Here is a 21932-nt window from a genome sequence, read left to right as displayed (position 1 = left end):
TTATTCTGCTTGTACATGCAATTACTAAGGAAAAGTGAAGACGAGTAGAGCTGACCTAGATTTTTATTTAGTAGATGTGCTCTCACTAATTTCTCTGCAGCTTTGATGATACTCACGAAAGAAGATATTGGAATAAATTACTCCCCTAAAATAGATGCCCCACTGGTCCCCATGCTGCATGCAAATGAAGCTGTTTAAAGAAACGAAGCTGTTTGCCCTCCAGATTTCAGATGCACGCTGACACACAATACTGCACTAGATAAGCCCTTCCCAATATTTTGAATAGCCCTTCCATATTTTGAATTCCTGTTGTAATTACCATTTTCAAATTTAGGGCAGGCATTTGTGACACAAAACTGCTTTACTTTTTATATCCCAAAGTTACAAAAGCTCCAGCTAAACACAGTCACCTACATCTATATTTAGGCATCTGAGTACAAACAGCTCAAGTTTTCAAAGCTTGCCGCTCCTCAGCCTCTGCAAGCCCAAGGGCACATAAGGTCACCAGGATCTTTGTGAATGTCACTCCTGACATTTCAGTATTTTAGTGCTGAATACTGAATTCAGCTCCTCGCTCAACATGACCAAGCTGGAAAATGATCCCTTGCCGAGGCACAGTTGGTAATTAATAACACCTGGGGTTTGGGAAATGAGAAATTCCTACAATGCCCCTCTAAAACTGAGCAAAAGAAACACAGGCAGGCTTTCCTTTCAGACAACCTCCTCCGCACCACAGTTCATGTGCCATGTAGGAAAAAGGAGTTGAACAGAACCAAGAAGTTAAACCCCCAAAAAACCTGTTCCTGCCCAGGCTAAGAATCACTTTAAATAGAAACAAGTACGAGCGGGGCCGAGGGGGAATTCTCCACTGCTACAAACGCAGAGTCTTTGATTCTGTAACGCTGCTCAGCCCCTTCCCCCACCTCCACCAAGCCGAGCCAAAACTTTCACCTGCCACCTCCCAGGAGATGACAGTGACACGTGTGCCCTGAGGCCACCGTCTTGGGAGGAAGGACAGACAGAGAGCAGCCAGCTGGCCTGGATATGGCAAACTGTTGCACTTAGCAGGGAGGACAGTAAGAAACAGCCTTACCCCATCGCAGGGACTCGCTAAGGTGCTGGTCACCTGCTCATAGGCAGCCACGGTCTCCGCAGTGCTAGAATGGCTGAAGGGCTTTACAAAGAGGAAATCGCTCTGGTCAGACATGGGTGAGAAACAAGAGGTGTAATTCTGTGCCTGGGAGGTCAAGCCCGCTCCTCCCACGTCCAGGTACTTGATGAAGCCATCTGGCTTCATCTGCCCTCGGAAATGGGAGGCGGGCTTGCGGCCAGTCCCTCGGCAGCAACCCGCCAAGGTCCAGCTGGCACTGCCAGCTTTGAGACACCGGGCAGCCGCCAGCCCAAACATCACACAGGACACGAGGGAGATGGACACCAAGGAGATGATGAGGTAAAGCGTTAGGTTGGTATCCTCGGGAGAAGACTGGGGGAGGTCCAAGGACTTGGAGAAGTCCTGCACGCTGTTTTCCTCCGGAGAAATGACTATTACCACGGAGGCCGAGAGGGACGGTGTGCCGTTGTCCCTCACTTCGACCACCAGCCTGTGGGAATCTTCTGACTCCCTGAGAGCCTGCGCAACCCTTATCTCTCCAGTGCGGCGTTCCACTTGGAAAGGCAAAGCCTCAGCAGACTCCTGCAGCTGGTAGGACAGCCAGGCATTATGGCCACTGTCAGCATCAACTGCTACAATTTTAGTTACCAGATAGCCAGGCTCTGCCAAGGCCGGGATGGCTTGGTGGAAGGCAGAGCCTTTGGGGACAGACGGGTAGACAATGCTGGGAGCATTGTCATTCTCGTCCAGGACAAACACATGGACCACAGCAGTGCTACTCAGAGCAGGAGACCCAGCATCCTTCACCTCCACAGGCACCTGGAACACCTTGTCCTGCTCGTAATCCAGAGCTCGCACGGTGTAGATGGTGCCATTGTCCTGATCTATTCGGAAGTAGGTTGAGATAGGTACATCCTGCATCCCATTGTCCAGGATGGAGTAAGACAGCTTGGCATTGCTACCATCATCAGGATCTGATGCCGACACTGAAAAGACAGAAGTTCCAGGGAGGGAGTTTTCCTGAATGTGAGCTGTATCAAAAGGGCTGGAGAAATTCGGTGCGTTATCATTCACATCAGCAATGTGGAGATAAAAGGTTTTTTGTGTGGCCCTTTGGGGGGACCCTGAATCCACAGCCCTCACTGTGATGTTGTATCCACTGGCTTTTTCCCGATCGAGGGGCCCGCTGGTGACCAGTGAGAAATGCTCTTTAAAAGAAGACACGAGTTTAAATGGGAGCTCTTTTGCTATCTGCAGACGGACCTGCCCGTTGTCACCGGAATCGCTGTCCTTCACACCAATGAGGGCGATCACCGTGCCCGGGGCTGCGTCCTCCTGCACTGGGCTGGAGACAGAGGTCAGCACAATCTCTGGGCTGTTATCATTGATATCAATTAATTCCACTCGCAGGTGACAGTGGCCTTCCATGGCTGGTGATCCCTTGTCCCTGGCTCGAACTGCAATCTCGTAAGCACTGGATTCCTCATAATCCAGCGGGGCTTTGGTTCTGATCTCCCCTGTACGGGCATCTAAGGAGAACAGTTTGGTGAATTTACCGGGTGCATTATTGCTGGTTTTGAAAGAATATTCCACATCCCCGTTGGGACCTTCATCCAGGTCGGTGACATTCAGCTTGGTGACCAGAGTGCCCACTGGCACGTTCTCCTCCAGAAGTACCTTGGATATGGGTGGGTCACAGACAGGAGGGTTGTCATTTGCATCCAAGACATGGATAGTAACCCTGGCAGTGCCAGATTTCACGGGATTCCCTCCATCCAGAGCTGTCAGTGTTAGATGATGAACAGGCACTTTCTCTCTATCCAGGGCTTTTTCAAGTACAATCTCGGGCATTTTAACACCATCTCCTCTCACGTTGATGCTCAGGGCAAAATGCTTGCTGGGGCTGAGCTCGTAGGTGGAGATGGAGTTGGAGCCCATATCCGGATCTTCTGCTACCTCTAAGGGCAGCCGAGTCCCAGGGTTGGCTACCTCAGTGATCTCCAACATCACCTCAGGCTTGGGGAACTGGGGCGCGTTGTCGTTCACATCGAGGACGTCCACCTCAACACGGTGGAGCTGGAGGGGATTCTCCATGACGAGTTGGAGGTGCAGAGAGCACGTGGGGCTCTGCCCACACAGCGCCTCCCGGTCCAGCCTGCTGTCCAGGAGCAGCACACCTGCCGCCAGGTCCACCTTGAAGTGCCGCTGCCCACCCTCGCTTACCAGGCGCAGGTTGCGGGCGGCCAGGCTCCGCACCTCCACCCCCAAGTCCTTGGCCAGGTCGCCCACAGAGAAGCCCGGCTCGCGATCCTCGGGCACGGAGTAGTGGAGTTGGGCGCAGCTGGGAGCCGGCAGGCAGGAGAGGGCTGCGAGCAGCAGCGGGAGCTGCCATGGCAAACTCTGTCCCGAGAGCATCCCGTGCCGGGTGTGCCAACGGAGCGGCGCGGAGAGGAGCGGCGGCGGCTCCGCGCAGCCTCCCCCTCCTCCCCGCCCCCGCAGCCGGCCCCGGCAGCCGGAACCCCTGCGCCCCGGGGGGGTCCGAGCGGGTTGTGCAGGGAGGAAGCCGCCGCCGGAGCCGCCGGAGCCGGACAGGGAGGGATGGAGGAGGCGGGGGAGGGGGCGAGCGCAGCCCGGCCGGCTGAACCGCTCCTCGATACGCAAAGACACACAAAGTCGGCGAGCGGAGGGGATGGACCGAGTGACAGTTTTACGTCTCTCCACAGCCCCCTCCTCCTCCTCCTCCTCCTTTTTCTCTCCCTCCTCCTCCCCTTCTCCATCTCACCGCCTTCCCCAAAATACGCACGGCGTAGCCCCCCCGCCTTCCCCCGCTGCCGCCACTCCGCCCCCGCAGCGCCGGGAGGGCGCCGGGGACTCCCGGCAGCGGGAACCCCGCTCCGCCCCGCCCCGGCTGCTGGCACCGGCCACCGGCGGACACCCCCTCCCCAAAACCGGCCGGTTCGGCGCCGAGCCCAGCCAGCAGCGGGGCTGTGCTCAGGCTGGAGACCGCACTCCCGAGCTCACCTCGCTGCACAGGGTGGGATCCGCGGAGGGTTTCACAAACATGAACTCGCTGATATCCGACACTGGTGAAAAGCAGGAGCGATAACGAGGGGCGGGGGGTGCCGTTGCTGTCACCTGCACGCCCATCACAGTGTCCCCTTTCTTAGGCTCATAGTGCAAGTGCCCAAAGATGTGGCTGGGAGGAGGCTGAAGCGTGTTCACGCTCTCCACGCAGCAGCCCTGGTTGGCAGGTGCAGAGCCCCGCCGGAGGCACCGAATGCCCAGAGCTGCCAGTCCCACCAGCGAGACGGTGCAGATGAGCACTAGGGACACAATCAAATAAAGCGTAATAGTGGGCAAGCCCCCACCATCAGCGGCCCGAGCCTCGGAGCCCTGAAGGGCCTCTGGACCCTTCTCCTCCACCAGCACCACCAGTGTGACAGCTGTGGAGAGAGGGGGCTCCCCGGCATCCCGGACCACCACCAGCAGCTCGTGCGCAGAGGCGTCCGTCTCCTGCAGAGCCCGCATGATCCGGACCTCCCCGGAACGCAGGGCCACGCTGAAAAGCCCCAGGTCTGTGGCTTCCACGAGGTGGTAGGATAGCCAGGCATTGCGCCCCGAGTCCGCATCTATTGCCACCACCTTGGTGATGAGGGCAGGAGGGACGACGGAGGGGGAAATTCGGAGCTGAGTAGCAGAGTCCTCCCCAGCCCTGGGGAAATGCACCTGTGGGGCGTTGTCGTTCTGGTCCACTACAAAAACGTGAACCAGTGTTCTGTTCCTCAGGGCCGGGGAGCCACCATCAGAGACCTCCACATGGAACTGGAGATAGGTGGTTTGCTCATAGTCAAAAGGGAATTTGGCAGTGACCTGCCCATTCGTGGGATGTATCGAGAGGTAGCGAGCAGGATCCAGGCCTGGATCTGTCCCACCGGCTCGCAGGATGGAGTAGGACAGGCGGGAGTTCTGCTCCGAGTCAGGGTCGGCAGCAGAGACTGTAACCAGCACGCTGCCCACTGGATTGTTTTCTGCCACCAGCACTTCATAGGACGCTTGCTCAAACTGGGGAGCGTTGTCATTGACATCTATCAGGGTGATTGGCAAGATGGTGTGGCGGGAGAGTGGGGGATTGCCCTGGTCTGAGGCAGAGACGGTGACATTGTAGTAGGCAATGTGCTCCCGGTCCAAGCGGGTGCTGGTGAGCAGCGAGTACTGGTGCTCGTAGTCCTTTCGCAGCTGGAAGGGAAGATCTGGAGACACGTGACACAGGACCTTGCCCAGCTCGCCAGAGTCCCTGTCTCTGACGTGTATCACGGCCACCACTGTGCCCGGCAGTGCATCCTCGCTCAGGGTGCTTGAGAAGGAGGTAAGAATGACCTCAGGGGCGTTGTCATTGACATCAGTGATTTCCACCACCACGCTGCAGTGCTCCTCCATCGTGGGCGACCCCATGTCCTTGGCCTCCACTTCGATCTCATACACTGTGGCCTCCTCAAAGTCCAGGTTGCCCTGGACACGAATCTCCCCAGTTTGCTCATCGATGGCAAAGATCTGGCGTAAGGCAGCTGAGTTGTGGCTACTGAGGGAGTAGCGGATGTCTCCGTTGGGTCCCTCGTCCACATCAGTGGCATTTAACTTCACCACGAGGGTGCCCAGCGGCGAGTTCTCCACCAAGCGTGCTCCGTATGATGGTCTGTCAAAGACCGGGTGGTTGTCGTTGGCATCCAGGACCTGAATAGTGATGCGTATCTTGCTGGACTGTGGGGGAGAGCCCCCATCTTCAGCAGTCAGCACCAGGTAGTGGAAAGCTCTGAATTCCCGGTCCAGGGCTCGCTCCAGCACCAGCTCAGGGAACTTTCCACCATCAGTGCGGGCCTTCACGTTGAGGTTGAAGTTGTCATTGGCACTCAGGTGATAGGTCTGCAAGGTGTTGGTGCCCACGTCGGGGTCCTGGGCTGGCTGGATGGGGAAGCGGGCACCCAGAGATGCCAGCTCGTAGATGCGCAAGGAGACCTCATCACTGGGGAACTGCGGGGGGTTGTCATTGATATCCAGGATCTCCACCTCAATACGGTAAAACTCCACCGGGTTCTCGATGGCAAGTTTCAAGTGGAGGAAGCAGCGTGGGTTCTGCCCGCAGAGCTGCTCCCGGTCTATCCTCTCGCTGACCATAATAACACCGGTGTTCACATTGACGGAGAAGTACTGGGAATCCGAATCCGACAGTACCTGCAGATTAGCTGCCGCCAGCTTAGCCACATCCGTGCCCAGGTCCTTGGCGATATTGCCCACAAAGGCACCCCGTGTGAGCTCCTCCGGGATGCTGTATCGGATCTGAGCAGACGAGCTGTGCAAGAACAAACAGAAGGAGAAGACACGCGGCAGCCCCAGGGACCGGCGAGCCTGCCCTGCCCTCGGCATCCTTGCCGGGTGGCCGGCCGGGGAGCGATGCCCTCGGCGCCGGGGGCCGCGCTCAGCGCTCGCCGCTCCCATTCATTGTTTGGGGCGGACGCGGCTCGACGGGGCGGGGGAGCGCGGCCGCGCAGCCGCCCCGCCATTGGCTGCGGCCGCGGCGGCGCCGCTCCAATCGCCGCGCTCCTTCCCCAGGACAGCAACACCGGCGCCAATCACGGCCCGCGAACCGGCGCGGCCGCTCCGCGCCCCCCGCGGGGACCGCGCCGTCGGAACGCCCGGCACCGCCGGACCCCGCCCCGGCACCGCCGCTCACCTGGCCGCGGTCCCGCAGCGTGCCGGCGGCGGGCAGGAAAACCCCGCTTTCCCTCGGCAGCGTGGCGGGGGTTGGGCAGGGCCGCAGGAAGGTGAAGTCGCTCCGCTCGGAGCCCGGGGAGAAGCAGGTGCTGTAGCACTGGGACGGGGAGTCGGTGGGTCGCAGTGTGACCTCCATGTACTTAAGAGTGCCGTCGGAGCTGAGCTGGAGCTTGGGGCTGGAGTGCTTGCAGAAGTCCCGGGAGGGCGACTCGCTGAGCCAGCAGCAGCAGTAGGGTGAGACGGCGGCACGGCCCCTGCGCCGGAGGCACCGGGCGGCCAGGAGGGTGACAGTGGCCAGTGCCACCGTGCTAATGGCTGCCAGTGCGATGATCAGGTAGAAGGTCAGGTCCGGCTTCTCCTTGGCACCAGCCAGGAAATCCTGAGGCTTGAAGCTCTCCTCCAGGGCTGCCTCCTCCAGAGCCAGAGTGATGGTGGCAGTGGTGGAGAGCGGAGGGTCACCGTTGTCCATCACCTGGACAATGAGCTGCTGCACTGCCATGTCGCTGTCCTGGAAGGCACGCGCCGTCCGCACCTCCCCGGTGTACAGCGACACGTGGAACAAGGAGGGGTCGGTGGACTGCGGCAGCAGTCGGTACGAGAGCCAGGCATTGTGGCCAGCATCTGCATCCACTGCTGTCACCTTGGCCACCAGGTAGCCCGGTGGGGCAGACAGCGGGACCCTCTGGGGTGCCGGCACATCGCTGTCACTGACAGGGTACAGGATGGTGGGGGGATGATCGTTCTGGTCCAGCACAAAGATGTAGACGGTAATATTGGCATACAGAGGGGGGGACCCCGAGTCCCTCACAAGCACAGACACCGGCAGAACCTGCAGCACCTCGAAGTCAAAGGTGCGCTGGGCATAGAGATTACCGTTGTCAGGGTTGATGTGGACGAAGGAAGAGATGGGGGCGTCCTGCACTTGGCCACTCTCTATGGAGTAAACAAGCCGGGAATTATCCCCGGCGTCAGGGTCTGAGGCAGAGACGGTGCACAGCAGGGAGCCAGGCGGGTTGTTCTCCTGGAGAAAGGCTTCGTAGGAGGGCTGCGAGAAGCGTGGGGGGTTGTCATTCACATCAGATATATTGAGGAGCAGCGTGAGTGTGGTGGTGAGGGCAGGAGAACCACCATCCTGGGCGATCAGCTCCACTGCATACTGTGAGGTAGACTCTCGGTCCAGGCTCTTCTGGGTGACCAGGGAGAAGTGGTTCTGAAGGGACCTGATGGCAAAAGGCACATCGGGGGAGATTTCCAGGCTCACATCCCCATTGGCCCCCGAGTCTCGGTCCCGTACATTGAAGAGCCCCACGACAGTCTCTGGTGGGGTGTCTTCTGGCACCGGATTCAACAGGGATGTGAGCAGCACCTCTGGGGGGTTGTCATTGGCATCCTCCACTTGCACCTGCAGCACACAATTGCCCTCCATCTCTGGGACCCCTCCATCGTGGGCTCGCACATAGATCTCATAGAAACGTGATTCCTCAAAGTCCAGGGCCCCACTCACCCGGACCTCGCCAGAGTGGGGATCCAGGGCAAAGAGCCTCCGCACTGAGTCAGAGGTGTGAACCCCAAAGGAATACTGTGTCTCCCCGTTGGGACCCTCGTCGGGGTCAGACGCATTGACCCGGAGGAGCACAGCCCCCACAGGTGTGTTTTCCGGGACTTTCACCTTGTACGTGGTGTGGTCAAAGATGGGTGCGTTGTCATTGACATCCAGGACCTGGACCGTGATCTGCGCCGTGCCTGAGCGTGCTGGGCTTCCCCCATCCACGGCCGTCAGCACCAGCTGCACTTCTGGCTGCTCTTCCCGGTCCAGGGCATGCTCCAGCACCAGCTCCGGGAAGAGTTTGCCATCCGGCTGCTGCTTGACGTCCAGGGAGAAGTGGGAGTTCGGGCTCAGCCAGTAGGAGCTCACAGCATTAGTGCCCACGTCGGGGTCCTGCGCGCTCTCCAGGGGGAAGCGCGCAGCCACCGTGGCAGACTCGGCGATGCGCAGGGTGCGGTGAGCGGTGGGGAAGCTCGGGGAGTTGTCATTCAGATCCAGGATCTCCACTTCCAGGCGGAAGAGCTGCAGGGGGTTCTCTGTCACCACCTGCACCGACAGCACGCAGCTGGCAGCTGCTCCGCACAGACGCTCGCGGTCCAGCCGCTGGCTCACCACCAGCGTGCCGCTGTCCAGGCGCACGGCGAAGTAGCGCAAGCTCTCCTCTGAGCCCAGGCGCAGCCTGCGACCCGGCAGCTCCTCCACCTTCAAGCCCAGGTCCCGGGCCACGTTCCCCACCACGGTTCCCAACTCTGACTCCTCAACCACCGAGTAGTGGATCTGCCCGGAGACCCAGCCCCAGCCGCAGAGCAAAAACAAACTCAGTACTTGCCATTTCCAGGCGGGTCGCTGGAGGCTGACACTCTCCATGTCCGCGCGCATCCGGCCCGGGACACAGCAGGCACTGAGGAACTGCGACTAAATCCCTGGGTCTCTCTTCCACGGCTTAGAAAACAGCTCCAGGGCTCCGGCAGGCTGCGGCTCCAACTGTCAGCCTCCAAGCAGAGGGGGTGGGCTGGGGGAGGGGAACTGAATCACAGCCCCAGCGCGGAGGTGGGAGGGGGGGGGGGAGAAGCAGCTTTCCCCCCCTCGCTTCAGATCAGCGCCCAATTGGCCAAGAGCTCCATCCCCTCTCGGCCAGCAGTGGCTCCGGAGGTGCGGGAAGCAGGGGCCTGAGCCGGCAACAGCGGGGCTGCCACCCCCGGCCTCCCCTCTGCCAGCCTGACTCACTTGCTCCGACAGCTCGCTTTGCGTTCACAGGGAAACTGCACGTCCTGGCAGCCTGGAAGCAAGGTACAAGCCCTCCCTGTGTGCTCCCCCTCCACAATGGTGGCTTCTCATCATGCCCACAGACAAAGGGCAGCTGTCATGAACGCAGGCCAAAGGACTTTTCATGCCCGATGAAAAGGTGCTTGTTAGAGCCCCGAGGTGCCAGGGGCTCTTCTCTCACCCCTCTTCTCCCCCTCAGCTACTGCTTTGGCTGCTGCCTGCACCCCATGATTGCCTCTCTGAGTGAGGCATCACTGCCACCAGTGCCACCACCGGCCAGGAGACCTTGCACTGAGACAGGGATGCCCACCCCTGCCAGCCCTCCGTGGGAGTGGGAGGCTGAAGGTGGAAAAGCAAAAGCAGGTGAGCCATTCAAAGCCAAAATACAATTGCTCCCAATGCACACCTGACTGGAAGCCACTTCCTCACCCTGGGGCAAGGAAATGGGTCAGTCTTCACAGTACCCAAATCACTGCAAACACACAGAGCCAGACAATAAAGCCACTAGATCACCACAGGATCACAACACCAGGTCAGGATGTCAGACTGGGAAAGAAGCCAGAGCCTCCCACCTGGCAGACGCACACACTGATACCCTGTGGTAAGTACAGCTTTGCAGTCAGTCTCCTGAGGGCAAAAGCAGAGGTCTGAACTTCCCGGGGAGGGGCGGGGGGGGGGGGGGGGGAGCAGGCAGTATTTTCCTGCTCTCCCTGTCCCACATGATGTTGGCAAGCTGTAGGTTTCTATTTCAGTTCACATCCCTGCAGAAGCCATGCACAGTCACAGAGTCACAGAACAGCCTGGGTTGGAAAGGACCTTATAGATCATCTCATTTTGACCTCCTGCCGTGGGCAGGGACACCTTCCACTACACCAGGCTGCTCAGAAATCAATCCAGCCCAGCCTTGAACACTTCCAGGGATGCGGCAGTCACAGCTTTTCTGGGCAACCTGTACCAGTGCCTCACCACCCTCACAGGGAAGAATTTTTATACCTGTTATCTAATCCAAACCTTCTGTCAGTTCAAAACCATTCCCTCATGTCCTGTCGCTACATGCTTCTGTAAAAATACCTTTCTGTCTTTTGTCCTTGGTGCACTGAAGGCCACCCTGACCCTCCCTCGGGTGCACACAGACCCTGGGGGCTGGGGTCTGCAGTGGTGTGGCAGACAGGGGACCCAGCGCCTGCCTGGGATCCTGCCTGTCCCCACCACCTGGGCACCAGAGGGAACCTGATAGGTGAGAGAGGCTGAGGGCACCCGTGCCCGGCACGGCGGACGGCGACAAGGGACAGCATCCTTCTGGCAAGGACAGGGACAGTAAAGGTGCTGCAGTCGAGGGTCCTCCCTCCCGTCTGCAGCACCTCCCTGCCTATTCCGAGAGCCGTGAGGCGGGCCCAGCCTGCTGCCAGTCAGGGAGAGACACCGGGAAGAACCTTATGAATGGCGAGAACACTGCCCGGGTCCCACCTACTGCCGGCTCCGGAGGAGGGGAGAAGGTGTCCTTAAAGAGACAATGCAGAAAAACACTGGACAAGGGATTCCCCAGCGCACAGAGACCAATTCCTGCTTGGACATTCTCATTCCCCCAGGGCTCCTGGCGGTGCCACCAGCAGGAAGCTGTCACAGTAACCCTGGCACTGGAATGTGCCCTGTCCCCATCCCAGGCAGGGTCCAGGACAGCACAGCAGGGTGACAGAGCTTTCCACTGGCAATACAGGGTGCTGCACCCCTGGGGATGGGTTTGGTGCTGCTGCAGCGCCTCAGCAGAAGCCCTCTGCAAAGCCCACGTACCCTGGGAGAACCCACTCAGTGTCCTGAGGTGGCTCGGTCACCAAGGACCCGGAGCAAGGGCTTTACAGGGCGGATCCTGCTGCTGCTTGGGTCTGCCAAAGCCTAGGATGGGGCCGGTGTGACAAGGTGGGAAGGGTATGGGGTGTCTAGGATGGAGAAGGAGATGTTCTTTATTCTACATGGTCAGAGCCCACCCTGTGGAAAGACACCAAGCCAGACAACCCAGAGATCACTGGAGATCCTGCAGGGTAGGATCCCTCATGGCAGGACTCATAACAGGGCCAACACCCTTCCCACTGCATCACTTTTGGGGGCTGGCTGTGCCCTGCAGAGCAAGGAGGTGTAAAGCCTTTGCAGGCTTGACACGGCCTGTTGTCACCACAAAGACCAAAAATCCAGAGCCCAGAACCAGCCCAGGTGATTTCTCACTGTCAGTGCCTTTCCAGCACAGTACTGGGGAGGAGGAGGCAATCATGGCTAAGGCTCAGGCTTGCTGCCCTCCTTCCATCCCCAGTCTCAAATAATTTATTGCCCTCACTACCAGAGGCATCTTTTCAGGATGTTTTGGTGGAGAGGACATCCTTGTCCCCAGCCATAGCACAGCCCACACAATGCAGAGGAGCACTTGCTCCGGCAGCTGCTGCAGCCCTTCTCACCTGCCACAAATCAGAAGTGCTGAGTCTGAGCAGTGACGCAAGCAGGGGAAAAAAAAAAAGGCATAAAATAATTCTGAGAGGTTTCTGCCTCCATCTGTAATTTGGCCACACTGAGCAGGCAGCACTCGCAGCCTCACACCCATGAACAGCTTCCGCTGCACCTCACTTCCTTCTGCTCTGAGGAACCAGTCACTGCTACCCACTGCCTCCCAGGAAGGACAAATTACCAGCACCAACGACCTTGGAAATCCACCAGATCCAAACTCCCCCTCCACTGGATCCACTACCTGGCCTCACCTCTGAAGATTGAAGCATTCCTTTAATTGAAAGCTTTCAAATTAAGCAGCACAATTCCCATCGGGAGAGAAGCACAGAATCTGCTGCCATGCGCAAACGCCTTCCAGCCTGCAGTTTGTTCTGTCAGGACATCAGACATCACCCGGAGACAGCATTTCATGCAGAGTCATGCAGAGCTTGTAACAGGGTTTTTGAACGACATCAGAGTGGAGGACTCGTCACCCTGCTCAGAGCCAAAGTCCAGCCCAGTGGAGCCCTGCAAGCAACTGGGGCAGTCTGCAATCCCACCCATCCCCCCAAAGCGAACATCAGCACTGCAATTGCATGGAAATAAAACCAGAACCATTCAGGAGTCAAACATGGAAGGACTGCTCTGCAATCACTGTCTGTCAGAGGAACCAGCACCATCCTTCAGCTTTGGGTGCTGCGCTGTGAGAGGCGACACGCCGATCCCCAGCTCCCTGCCCCATCTGCAGCGCCACCTCTCCAGCCCCCACCGAGTCACAGCACACAGAGATTACACTCCCCCCACAGAGCAAGTGCTCCCCTTGGCTCTCCCTTTGCAAAGGGAAGGAAATACCATCAACAACAAACTTTGTGCCAAGGATTAACAAGTGGTTTCAAGCTGACCTCAGCCTCCACCGGTTACTCATGCAAGGCGTACCCAAAATTACGTCCAAAAGATGCATCATCGCCAACATGTACAAACTGACTCACTTGATCCTGCTCATCACAGTGCAAAAGTCATCAGACCTCAGGATGTCTCATTTGGCTCCAGAGAACACCTGTTCAGCTGTAGCAGAACTCTTTAGAGGCCTGGCATGATCGGATATTGCTCCCAACCCCAACACGCAACCACACGCGTACGGCACAAACGAACCGCGACTCTGCCCAGCGCTGGGACACGCCAAGGAAGGAGCTACGTTACCTCGGCAGGTGTGGGGAGCCGGCTGGTGGTGCCCACAATCTGGTGGTACAGCCCTGGCTCACCATTCCTTATGGTGCCCTGGCGGCTCCCCAAGGGGCTGGAAGTGAAGGGTTTTTTACACAGGAGATCACTCTGGCGAGAGTCTGTGGTGAGATAGACCTGGTGGTAGAAGCTGGGTGGCGTGAAGCCACCCCGCACGGCATCGATGTGGTGGAAGGGCCCTGGTGTCCTGTACATGGTATTCCTGGAGCTGTTGTACAGCTCCTTTGACTGCCTCCACTTGTAGCACTTGAAGATGCCCACGGACAACATGGTGATGAAGAAGGCTGCTGACACCAAAATCACAGCCAGGATGAGATAGAAAGTCACGTGTCTCCTGGGATCACTGTCAGGGGCCACATCAGTGAGGTCAGTGAGCACCTCCTTGACCATTTCGGCCACAGAGATGGAGATGGTGGCACTGGTGGACAGCACAGGCTCCCCATGGTCTTTCAGCAGGATGACTAAGGTGTGCTCGGGAGCGTCATCCTCGCGGAGCTGGCGGGCCGTGAAGATCTCCCCGTTGTGCAGCCCCACCGAGAAGAGGCTGGGATCAGTGGCCTGTAACAGGGTATAGGAGATCCAGGCATTGTACCCTGCATCCGCATCCACCGCCACCACCTTGGTGACCATGTGCCCAGCAGGAGTGCCTGGTGCCACCACATCGGTGTAGGTGGTGGTGCTGTTGGGGTGAGGGTACAGCACCATTGGGGCATTGTCATTGAGGTCAGTGACAAACACACTGACCGACACATTAGTGGCCAGAGGCGGAAAGCCGCCGTCCTGGACCTGCACCATCATGCTGAACTCCACCTGGTCCTCATGGTCCAGGGAGGTGAGCAGGTAGAGGGTGCCATTCTCCCGGTTGATGGAGAAGAGATGGCCAAAAGCGACGTCACCCTGTAAAAGGGTATAGGAGAGGTGGGCGTTGCGCCCGAGGTCCGGATCTGTGGCGCTCACATTAAGGATGGGGATGCCGGGCACGTTGTTCTCCAGAACATAGACATCATAGGAGTCTTGGGACGGCTTGGGCGCGTTGTCATTGACATCTGACACCTGCACCAGGATGTGTTTTACTGCAGACAAGGGTGGTGAGCCCGAGTCCTTCGCTGTGATAGTGATGTTATACTCTGCTGCCTTTTCCCGGTCCAGAGCTCCTTCTGTTTTCAGAGTGTAGTAATTTTTGAGGGAGGAGCTGAGCATGAACGGGATCCCAGGGGAAATAAAGCAGTTCACCAGGCCGTTGTCATGGGAGTCCAAGTCTGTTACACTCAGCAGAGCTACGACCGTCCCTGGGGCTGCATCTTCAGGCACAGGGCTGTACACAGAAGTCACTGTCACCTCTGGAGCATTGTCATTCACATCCACGACTTCCACCAGCACTTTGCAATGAGCCACACCAGGAACGGCCCCCTTGTCTTTAGCCTGTAAGTAAATCTCGTACAACTTTGTTTCTTCATAGTCCAGCTGTCCCTTGACCCTCAACTCCCCTGTGGCTGAGTCCAGAGCAAAGAGTTCTCGTACCTTGGCGGGGGTGTGGCTGCTGAAGGAGTAGACGATGTCTCCATTGGGCCCATCATCCAGATCGTACGCACTGATCCTGGCGACCAGGGTACCGCTGGGCGTGTTCTCCCTCACACTTGCCTTATAGGTGGACTGGTTGAAGACCGGGGCATTATCGTTGGCATCTACAACGTCAATGTGGATCTGCACGTGGGCCGACCGTGGCGGGCTGCCTCCGTCCAGTGCAGTCAAGACCAAATTCAGCTCCCTCTGCTCCTCCCTGTCCAGCTCCTTCTCTAACACCAGTTCCGCGTACTTGCTGCCATCAACCCTGGTCTGCACGTCGAGTGCAAAGTTCGGGTTGGCGCTGAGCTGGTAGGTCTGCAAAGAGTTAATTCCCACATCGGGATCTTGCGCGCTCTCTAGCGGGAAGCGCGCTCCGGCAGCCACCGACTCACTGATTTCCAGCCTCGCCTGGCTGCTGGGAAAAACCGGGTCGTTGTCATTGATGTCCTGGATCTCTACGGTGCCGCTGTACAGCTCGAGCGGGTTTTCCACCACGATCTCAAAGCTGAGGGAGCAGGGAGAGAGCGCGCCGCAAAGCTCCTCCCGGTCTATCCTCTCGTTCACCAGCAGCGCCCCGCTCGTCAGATCCACCCCGAAGTACTTCTTATTGCCTCCGGACACCACCCGCAACCGGCGTCCCGGCAGCCGCCCGAGGTCCAGCGCCAGGTCGGCTACCACATTCCCCACCGCGGAGCCTCTCCGCGCCTCCTCGGGGATCGCATAGCGAATCGCGGCGGAAACCCAGTCGGAAACGCCGAACAAAAGCAAGAGGCTCAGTACCTGCCCCGTCGTCACGCCGCGGCTCCTTACAGCAGCGCCGTTCATCGCACAGGACGGCCGCGCTCTCCGCTTCGCCCCCCCGCCCCGGCTAGAAACTCTCAGCTCGCCCCCTCATGCCGCTGCCCAGCGGCCCCGGGAAGCGGCGGCGGCGGCGGGGAGCCGGGCATTGCTCGGCGGGCTCGGCGGTGACTCACTCCCAGTCTCTCTGAGACCGTCTGCGCCTCATCCCGGCTCCGAGCGGGGCCGGGCCGCCAGTTCCCCCCCGCTCCATCATTGGCCGACAGCGGCACACAGAGTCCCGTCCAATAACTGCACAGAGCGCAGGGCGCCGAGCCCCGCCGCCGCCGAGCCCCGCCGGAGGGAGTGCGGCCACCTCCGCCCGAGGACAGCGGGGATGGAGCGGGCAGAGCCTGAAGGGAGAACACAGCCCTGCGAGAAACCCCAGCCGGACGGGGGAGAGCGCTGGCAGGGGCAGGGTAGATCGGGCACAGGGATCGCCTGTGCGGGCAGGAAGGTATAAAAGATGGCAGTGTGACGCCAAAAGGGGAGATACGGAGACGTGGAGTGTTTGGGGTGCGTGTCCCGGGAACACCTCGCTGGAATGAAGCAGCGGGAGTAAGAAGGGGAAATGGAGAGGGAGGGACGATGAGTAGGGAGGGTCCTTCGGGGTACGCACGGTGCCAGGGAGAGCCAGCACGACACGTCAGCTCCCAGTGTGTCTCAGGACCTTCAAGATGCCTGTCCTTCCACCTAAATGCTTGACCAGCCCCTTCCTGGGAGGAAGCCCCTTTCAAGAAGTCGCGATGTCGCTGCTCAGTGTGCCACCAAAGCAGGGTGGCTGGCAAAGTGACACTGATTTCGTGCTGCCGAGTTCTGAGCAGCTTCTCCGGCCGCAACACGGAGTCTCGCCGCGAGGCGGCTCCCGCCGCAGGATTTCCAGAGCATCTCCCCTCCTGCGGGATCACCACTGCCACCACTATCCCAGCAGGCGTCTTCCCCGACAAACCGCAGAAATCTCGGTTTAATACGCCCTCCTACTCTCGCCATCTCCCGGGTTGCTCCCTCGTACTTTTTCATCAGGTAAACTCAGGGAAATCACGCTCTGCGACCTGCGGTGCAGGCTCACCGCGGTGGGAACGGATCCATTCCCGAGCAGCAACAGCTTGGCAGTGCCTGGTCGAAAACCTGCCTTGGGTTGTTGTTGCTGTCATCAACAACTCGTGCTACGTCGGGTTTTCCGACTTTCCACGCGCACGTAAGGATAAAATGACCGAAATTTCGGCACTCGTTGTCTGTCACCCACAGAACTGCTCGGCTGTCACGGGTAATGAAAAGGGGACGACGAAGCTTGATAAGGGAGCGCCAGGAACCCTGTGAAAACCCAGCTGTGACACAGCGCCCAGGTGTCATCCCACAGCCGACACTGGTAAGGAAGGGACGGCGACATCCGGCAAAAACCGGACTGGAAATCAGCGCTCACGCGTTCATTCACTTACGGAGGCTCTCAAAGCCTCGCAGAACTGGCTCGGAAACTTGCGGGTTATTTGTTAACCCTCTAATTGAGCTCTTAGGGGTTGCAAACCCCCCGCACCAGCGCTGGACAGCGACATTCGCAGAGCCGAGAGGATCTCGACCTCTGCGTGTCCTCGTCCCGCACAATCCTAAAAGCTGCCGTGAGCACATGGGATCCAGCCTGAGATGCATTTCTGTGCTTACATAGAGTCGGCAATATCGAAAGAGTCGGCGCAATCTGTCCTATCTACATGCTCAGCTATTTCCTTTTCTCCTGATTAATCGTTGCCAAAAGATAAACTTTATCTGAGCTGTTTATCACTCATCACCTGTCCACAGAATGTGATAAAAGTTCACATAGCGTTCACATGTGATAGGGTTACACACAGATAAAATCCAGTATTAGTCATCTAACGTTCCCAAAGCACTTCTTTTCTCATAGAAAACCAAGCCCAAATTTTCTTTCTTTTTTTCTTTCTTACGTATTATCGAAAAACAAGACAAAAACAGTATCGAAAAACAGTTTTCTTCAACTCAAAACTTGAAATAGTCTTATTGAAAGCTACTTATTTCTCTGAAATAAACTCTTTTTTCCAACCACTGTAAGCTCTGAATTCTTTTTCCCGTCACTGCCCATTTCAGGTTTTTCCTACACGCCATTTACCAGACAATTTCTGGAACGTGGGGACCGCAGCTCTCGAGTAATTTCCCTACCTGTGAGTGCACACACCACCCGTACCAGAGCATCTTGGCCATTTAATGCCAGCAGTAGCGGGATGGCCAAGCAGCAGAGAGATGAGTAGAAAAGAGATCTCGGGAAAGGCACGGAAGACAGAACAGTTCCATCTACCGTGTTTCGATTCATGTGGAGACATTACGTCTCCTCCACCTCGATGGGAAGGCTGAATACTACAGACGAGTGGAAAAGCACAACAGCTAAGGGGGAAGACGCCTTCCCCTGCACCAGGAGTTCCTTCGGGGACGGTTTCAAGCCAAATCCCAGCCGGAACCGCGCACTTGGGCATTTTTCTCGACTCCACTGAGGTTCCGCAGAAGCCGGTGGCAGCAAGGAACAAAAAGCTCCTTCTGCTCGATGCCAGGCTTAGAGTTACATTGAAGCATCAACTCCAGCTCTACAGACTGAGGGGAGAAGTTGAGTTACGGGTGTACACAAAACCTTCTGTTGAAGGGGTTCAGAGTGCTGAAGAATCGAGGTTGCCAGAAAAGAAGGGAGGAACAGCGTGGCTGCCCCCACTGAGTAAACACGCCGGGGTAGTTCACACATCATTATCACATGAAAGCCCCCAAACGCGGCTGAGACAATAAGTGGTCTCTAGACCAAGCCGAAAGGGTTGTCTCAGCTTCAGACTCCACGACACTTTTGTTCCCACTCCACCCGAGTCCACCACCAGTTCGGTGAAACTAGCACCTGTCTCTCCTTCTCCAGGACAGACAGAAATACTGACAACATTGGCGTCGCTCCTCGGGGAAAATTAGCAATTTGCGGATAAGAACTGGCAGATCAAAAGGAGGAGTCAAGATCTGACATATACACCCAATCGCTCACATTCCCACGGCCCTGAGCTACTGAGCAGTGCGCCGGCATGTTCTGCCGGTTCAGTTCCCCACTGATCACCGACGGCAGAACAGAGGAGAAAAAGATTAACAAAGCCTCACAGAGAGGGACCGTAGGACAGAGGCTCACCTGTGCCGAGCTCCCGGGGCTAGGAGGGTCCTTCCCAGAAAGAGTGCCTGAGCCGGGATCAGCGGGCAGGAGACGGGCAGACAAGGCTGCCGCTCCTGGCCTCAGGAACGTGAAGTCCTTCTGCCCCGACTCGGAGGCTAAACACACCTCGTAGGAATAGGGCAAAGGCAGCGTGCTGCTACAGTAGTTGTATGGTGCTTTTGAGCCCAAGGTGGAATACAGTTCCTTATCAGAAGTTATAAAAATGGGAGGGCTCCTGGACTGTCGACATTTAAAGAAGAAAAAAAAACCGACCGTGGAAACAAATAATAAGGACACGACGGAGAGCGACACAACAAGAATGAGGTTCAGATCAGAAGTCAGCTCGGACACAGCGTCTCTGTCTGTGAGCTCCGGCAGCGCCTCCTGCAAGCTCTCGGCCAGCACCAGGTGAAGCGTGGCCGTGGCCGACAGCGCCGGCTGCCCGTGGTCCTTCACCACGGCCACCACACGCTGCTTGGCCGCGTCCCGCTCGGACACGGCTCGCGCCGTGCGCACCTCGCCGCTGTGCAGCCCCACGCGGAACAGCGCCGGCTCCGACGCCTGCACCAGCTCGTACGACAGCCACGCGTTGCGCCCCGCGTCCGCGTCCACCGCCACCACCTTGGCCACCAGGTAGCCGGCCTCGGCCGACCGCGGAACCACCTCGAACGGAGACGACGCCTCTCCCGTTGCCGCCGCCCCTGCCGCCGGCCAGAGCACCCGCGGCGCGTTGTCGTTGCGGTCCAGCACGAAGACGCGCACCGTGGCCGTGGAGCTGCGCGCCGGCGCGCCGCCGTCCTGCGCCCGCACGGCCACCGCGAACTCGCGGCACTGCTCGTAGTCGAAGGAGCGCTGCGCGTACAGCGCGCCGCTCCGCGCCTCCACCGACACCAGCGGCGCCGCGCCCGCCGCGCCCGCGCTGCCGCCCGCCAGCCAGTAGCTCACGCGCCCGTTGGCGCCCGCGTCCGCGTCCCGCGCCTGCACGCGCAGCACCAGCGCGCCCGCCGCGTTGTTCTCCGCCACGTACGCGCTGTACGCCGCCTCCTCGAACACCGGCGCGTTGTCGTTCACGTCCGACACCTCCAGCACCAGCTCCCTGCTGCTCCACAGCGACGGCCTGCCCCGGTCCCGGGCCACCACCGTCACGCGCTGCTCCCACGCCTGCTCGCGGTCCAGCGCGCTCGCCGTCACCACCTTGTACGAGCCGCCCGACGACGCCACCATCGACAGCGCCGCCTCCCCCGACAGCTCGCACGACACCTGACCGTTCTCCCCGGAGTCTCTGTCCCGCACTTTCAGCACGGCCACCACGGTACCAGCTGGAGAATCTTCGGGCACCGGGCTCGACAGCGACAGAATGGTGATTTCGGGCGCGTTGTCGTTCACATCCAGCACCTCCACCTCCACCTTGCAGTGCGCCACCAAACCGCCACCGTCCCTCGCCTCCACCAGCAACATGTAACCTCGCGTATCCTCAAAATCCATCTCATCCTGCAGCATGATAGACCCGCTCTCTGCATCCACTACGAATTTCTGAAGCACCTTGGCCGGCATTTTCCCGAAGTCGTAGGTGATGTGGGCATTTGTACCGTCGTCAGCATCGGAGGCAGAGACGTTCAGCACCGCGAATCCCGGAGGAGTGTCCTCTCGCAGGCTGACCCGGTACCGATCCTGCGCGAACACGGGAGCGTTGTCATTTGCATCGGTGACGTTGATCCAGAGCTGGGCGGTGCCAGTCCGGGGCGGGTCTCCGCCATCCAGCGCCGTCAGCAGCAGACGCAGGCTGGGCTCGCTCTCTCGATCCAGCGCACGTCGCAGCACAAGCTCTGCGAACTTGCTGCCGTCCTGGCTCTCCTTCACCTCCACTGCGAAGTACCCGTTGGCCTCCAGCTCGTAGCCCTGCAGTGAGTTACTGCCCACGTCTGCGTCCTCGGCCACGCCCACGGCGAATCGGGCACCAGGAGATGTCAACTCATTGATTTCAAAGTGGATATTTTCCTTAAGAAATCGCGGCGCGTTGTCATTCACGTCCTGGATGTCCACTTGCACGCGGAAAACGTTCAGAGGGTTGTGAACCAGCGCCTCGAAGCTGACAGAACAGGACGCCGACTCGCCGCACATCTCCTCCCGGTCCAGCCTCTCGTTCACGTACAGGTTGCCGTTCTCCTCATTCACCGTGAAGTATTGCTTCTCCTCGCTCAGCCGCAGCTTGCGCGCCGGCAGCTCGTCCGCGCTCAGCCCCAGGTCCCGCGCCAGCGGCCCCACGAGCGAGCCTCTGCCCAGCTCCTCGGGGATGGCGTAGCGGAGCCGCTCGCCCGCCGCCCGCCACCACACGCACAGCAGCACCGCGGCCAGCAGCGCTCGCCCGCCGCCCGGCCCGCGCCTCTGCCGCCGCCTCACCGCCATTCTCGCCCGCCGCCGCCGCCGCCGCCGCTCGCCAAGCTCCTGCCTCCTGCCGCTGCCCTGCCTCCCTTCACGCCGCTCTCGCCACACAGCGCACGGGCCAAAGCCGCACCAAACACAGCCCGCTCGGCCCCACAACCACGCCGCTGCTCCCCGACAAGCCACGCAACAAAGCCGCACCAAAGCCGCATCTATTCAACACCAAAGCAGCACCAAAGCAGCACCAAAGCCGCACCAAAGCCGCCTCTCGCCGCTGCTGCTGCCGCTGCCGCTCTGGCCGGCGCCGGCCGAGCGAGCAGCCTGCGGGGGCAGGACGCTGCGGCGGCGGCGGCGGCGGCTCCAGCGCCGGGAGGCGGCGGCCAACAGCGGCACCCGGAGGCGCCGCCACGCCACTGCAGCCGCCCGATGGCCGCGCTCGAGTGGGTCTCGCCCCTGCCTCACCGTTGGCAGCTCACCTCCACCAGCTACCGAAAAGCGGGAGTCGGAGTTTAGTTTGGCGAGTTTTTTCATACCCGCGAAAGGGGAATCGAGGAGCTCTG

At 59.1% G+C, this 21932-nt stretch overlaps 2 protein-coding genes across 9 annotated transcripts in view; both read right to left on the bottom strand.

The window, feature by feature from the left end:
- Positions 1-21932, bottom strand: part of LOC131584202 (protocadherin gamma-A4-like) — an 86882-nt gene that overhangs the window by 21818 nt on the left and 43132 nt on the right. The window contains exon 1 of one of the 8 annotated variants that reach the window (XM_058849095.1): positions 21391-21412. The exons of 4 other annotated variants lie outside the window; for them this stretch is intronic. In XM_058849095.1, coding sequence (XP_058705078.1) covers positions 21391-21396 — 6 coding nt within the window. In that variant the 5' untranslated portion in view covers positions 21397-21412. Of the gene's footprint in view, positions 1-1093; positions 3877-13364; positions 16069-21390; positions 21413-21932 lie in introns of those variants that run through there. 3 more of the 8 variants (XM_058849090.1, XM_058849094.1, XM_058849091.1) reach the window with 3 other exon arrangements.
- On the bottom strand, positions 6585-9381 carry LOC131584218 (protocadherin gamma-C5-like). Its single transcript, XM_058849112.1, has one exon. It carries the CDS (start codon positions 9303-9305, stop codon positions 6585-6587), a length of 2721 nt encoding a protein of 906 aa, XP_058705095.1. The 5' UTR covers positions 9306-9381.

Source organism: Poecile atricapillus, chromosome 13, assembly GCF_030490865.1.
Source record: "Poecile atricapillus isolate bPoeAtr1 chromosome 13, bPoeAtr1.hap1, whole genome shotgun sequence".
Lineage (NCBI taxonomy): Eukaryota > Metazoa > Chordata > Aves > Passeriformes > Paridae > Poecile > Poecile atricapillus.
This window is presented reverse-complemented; position numbering and strand designations above follow the sequence as displayed.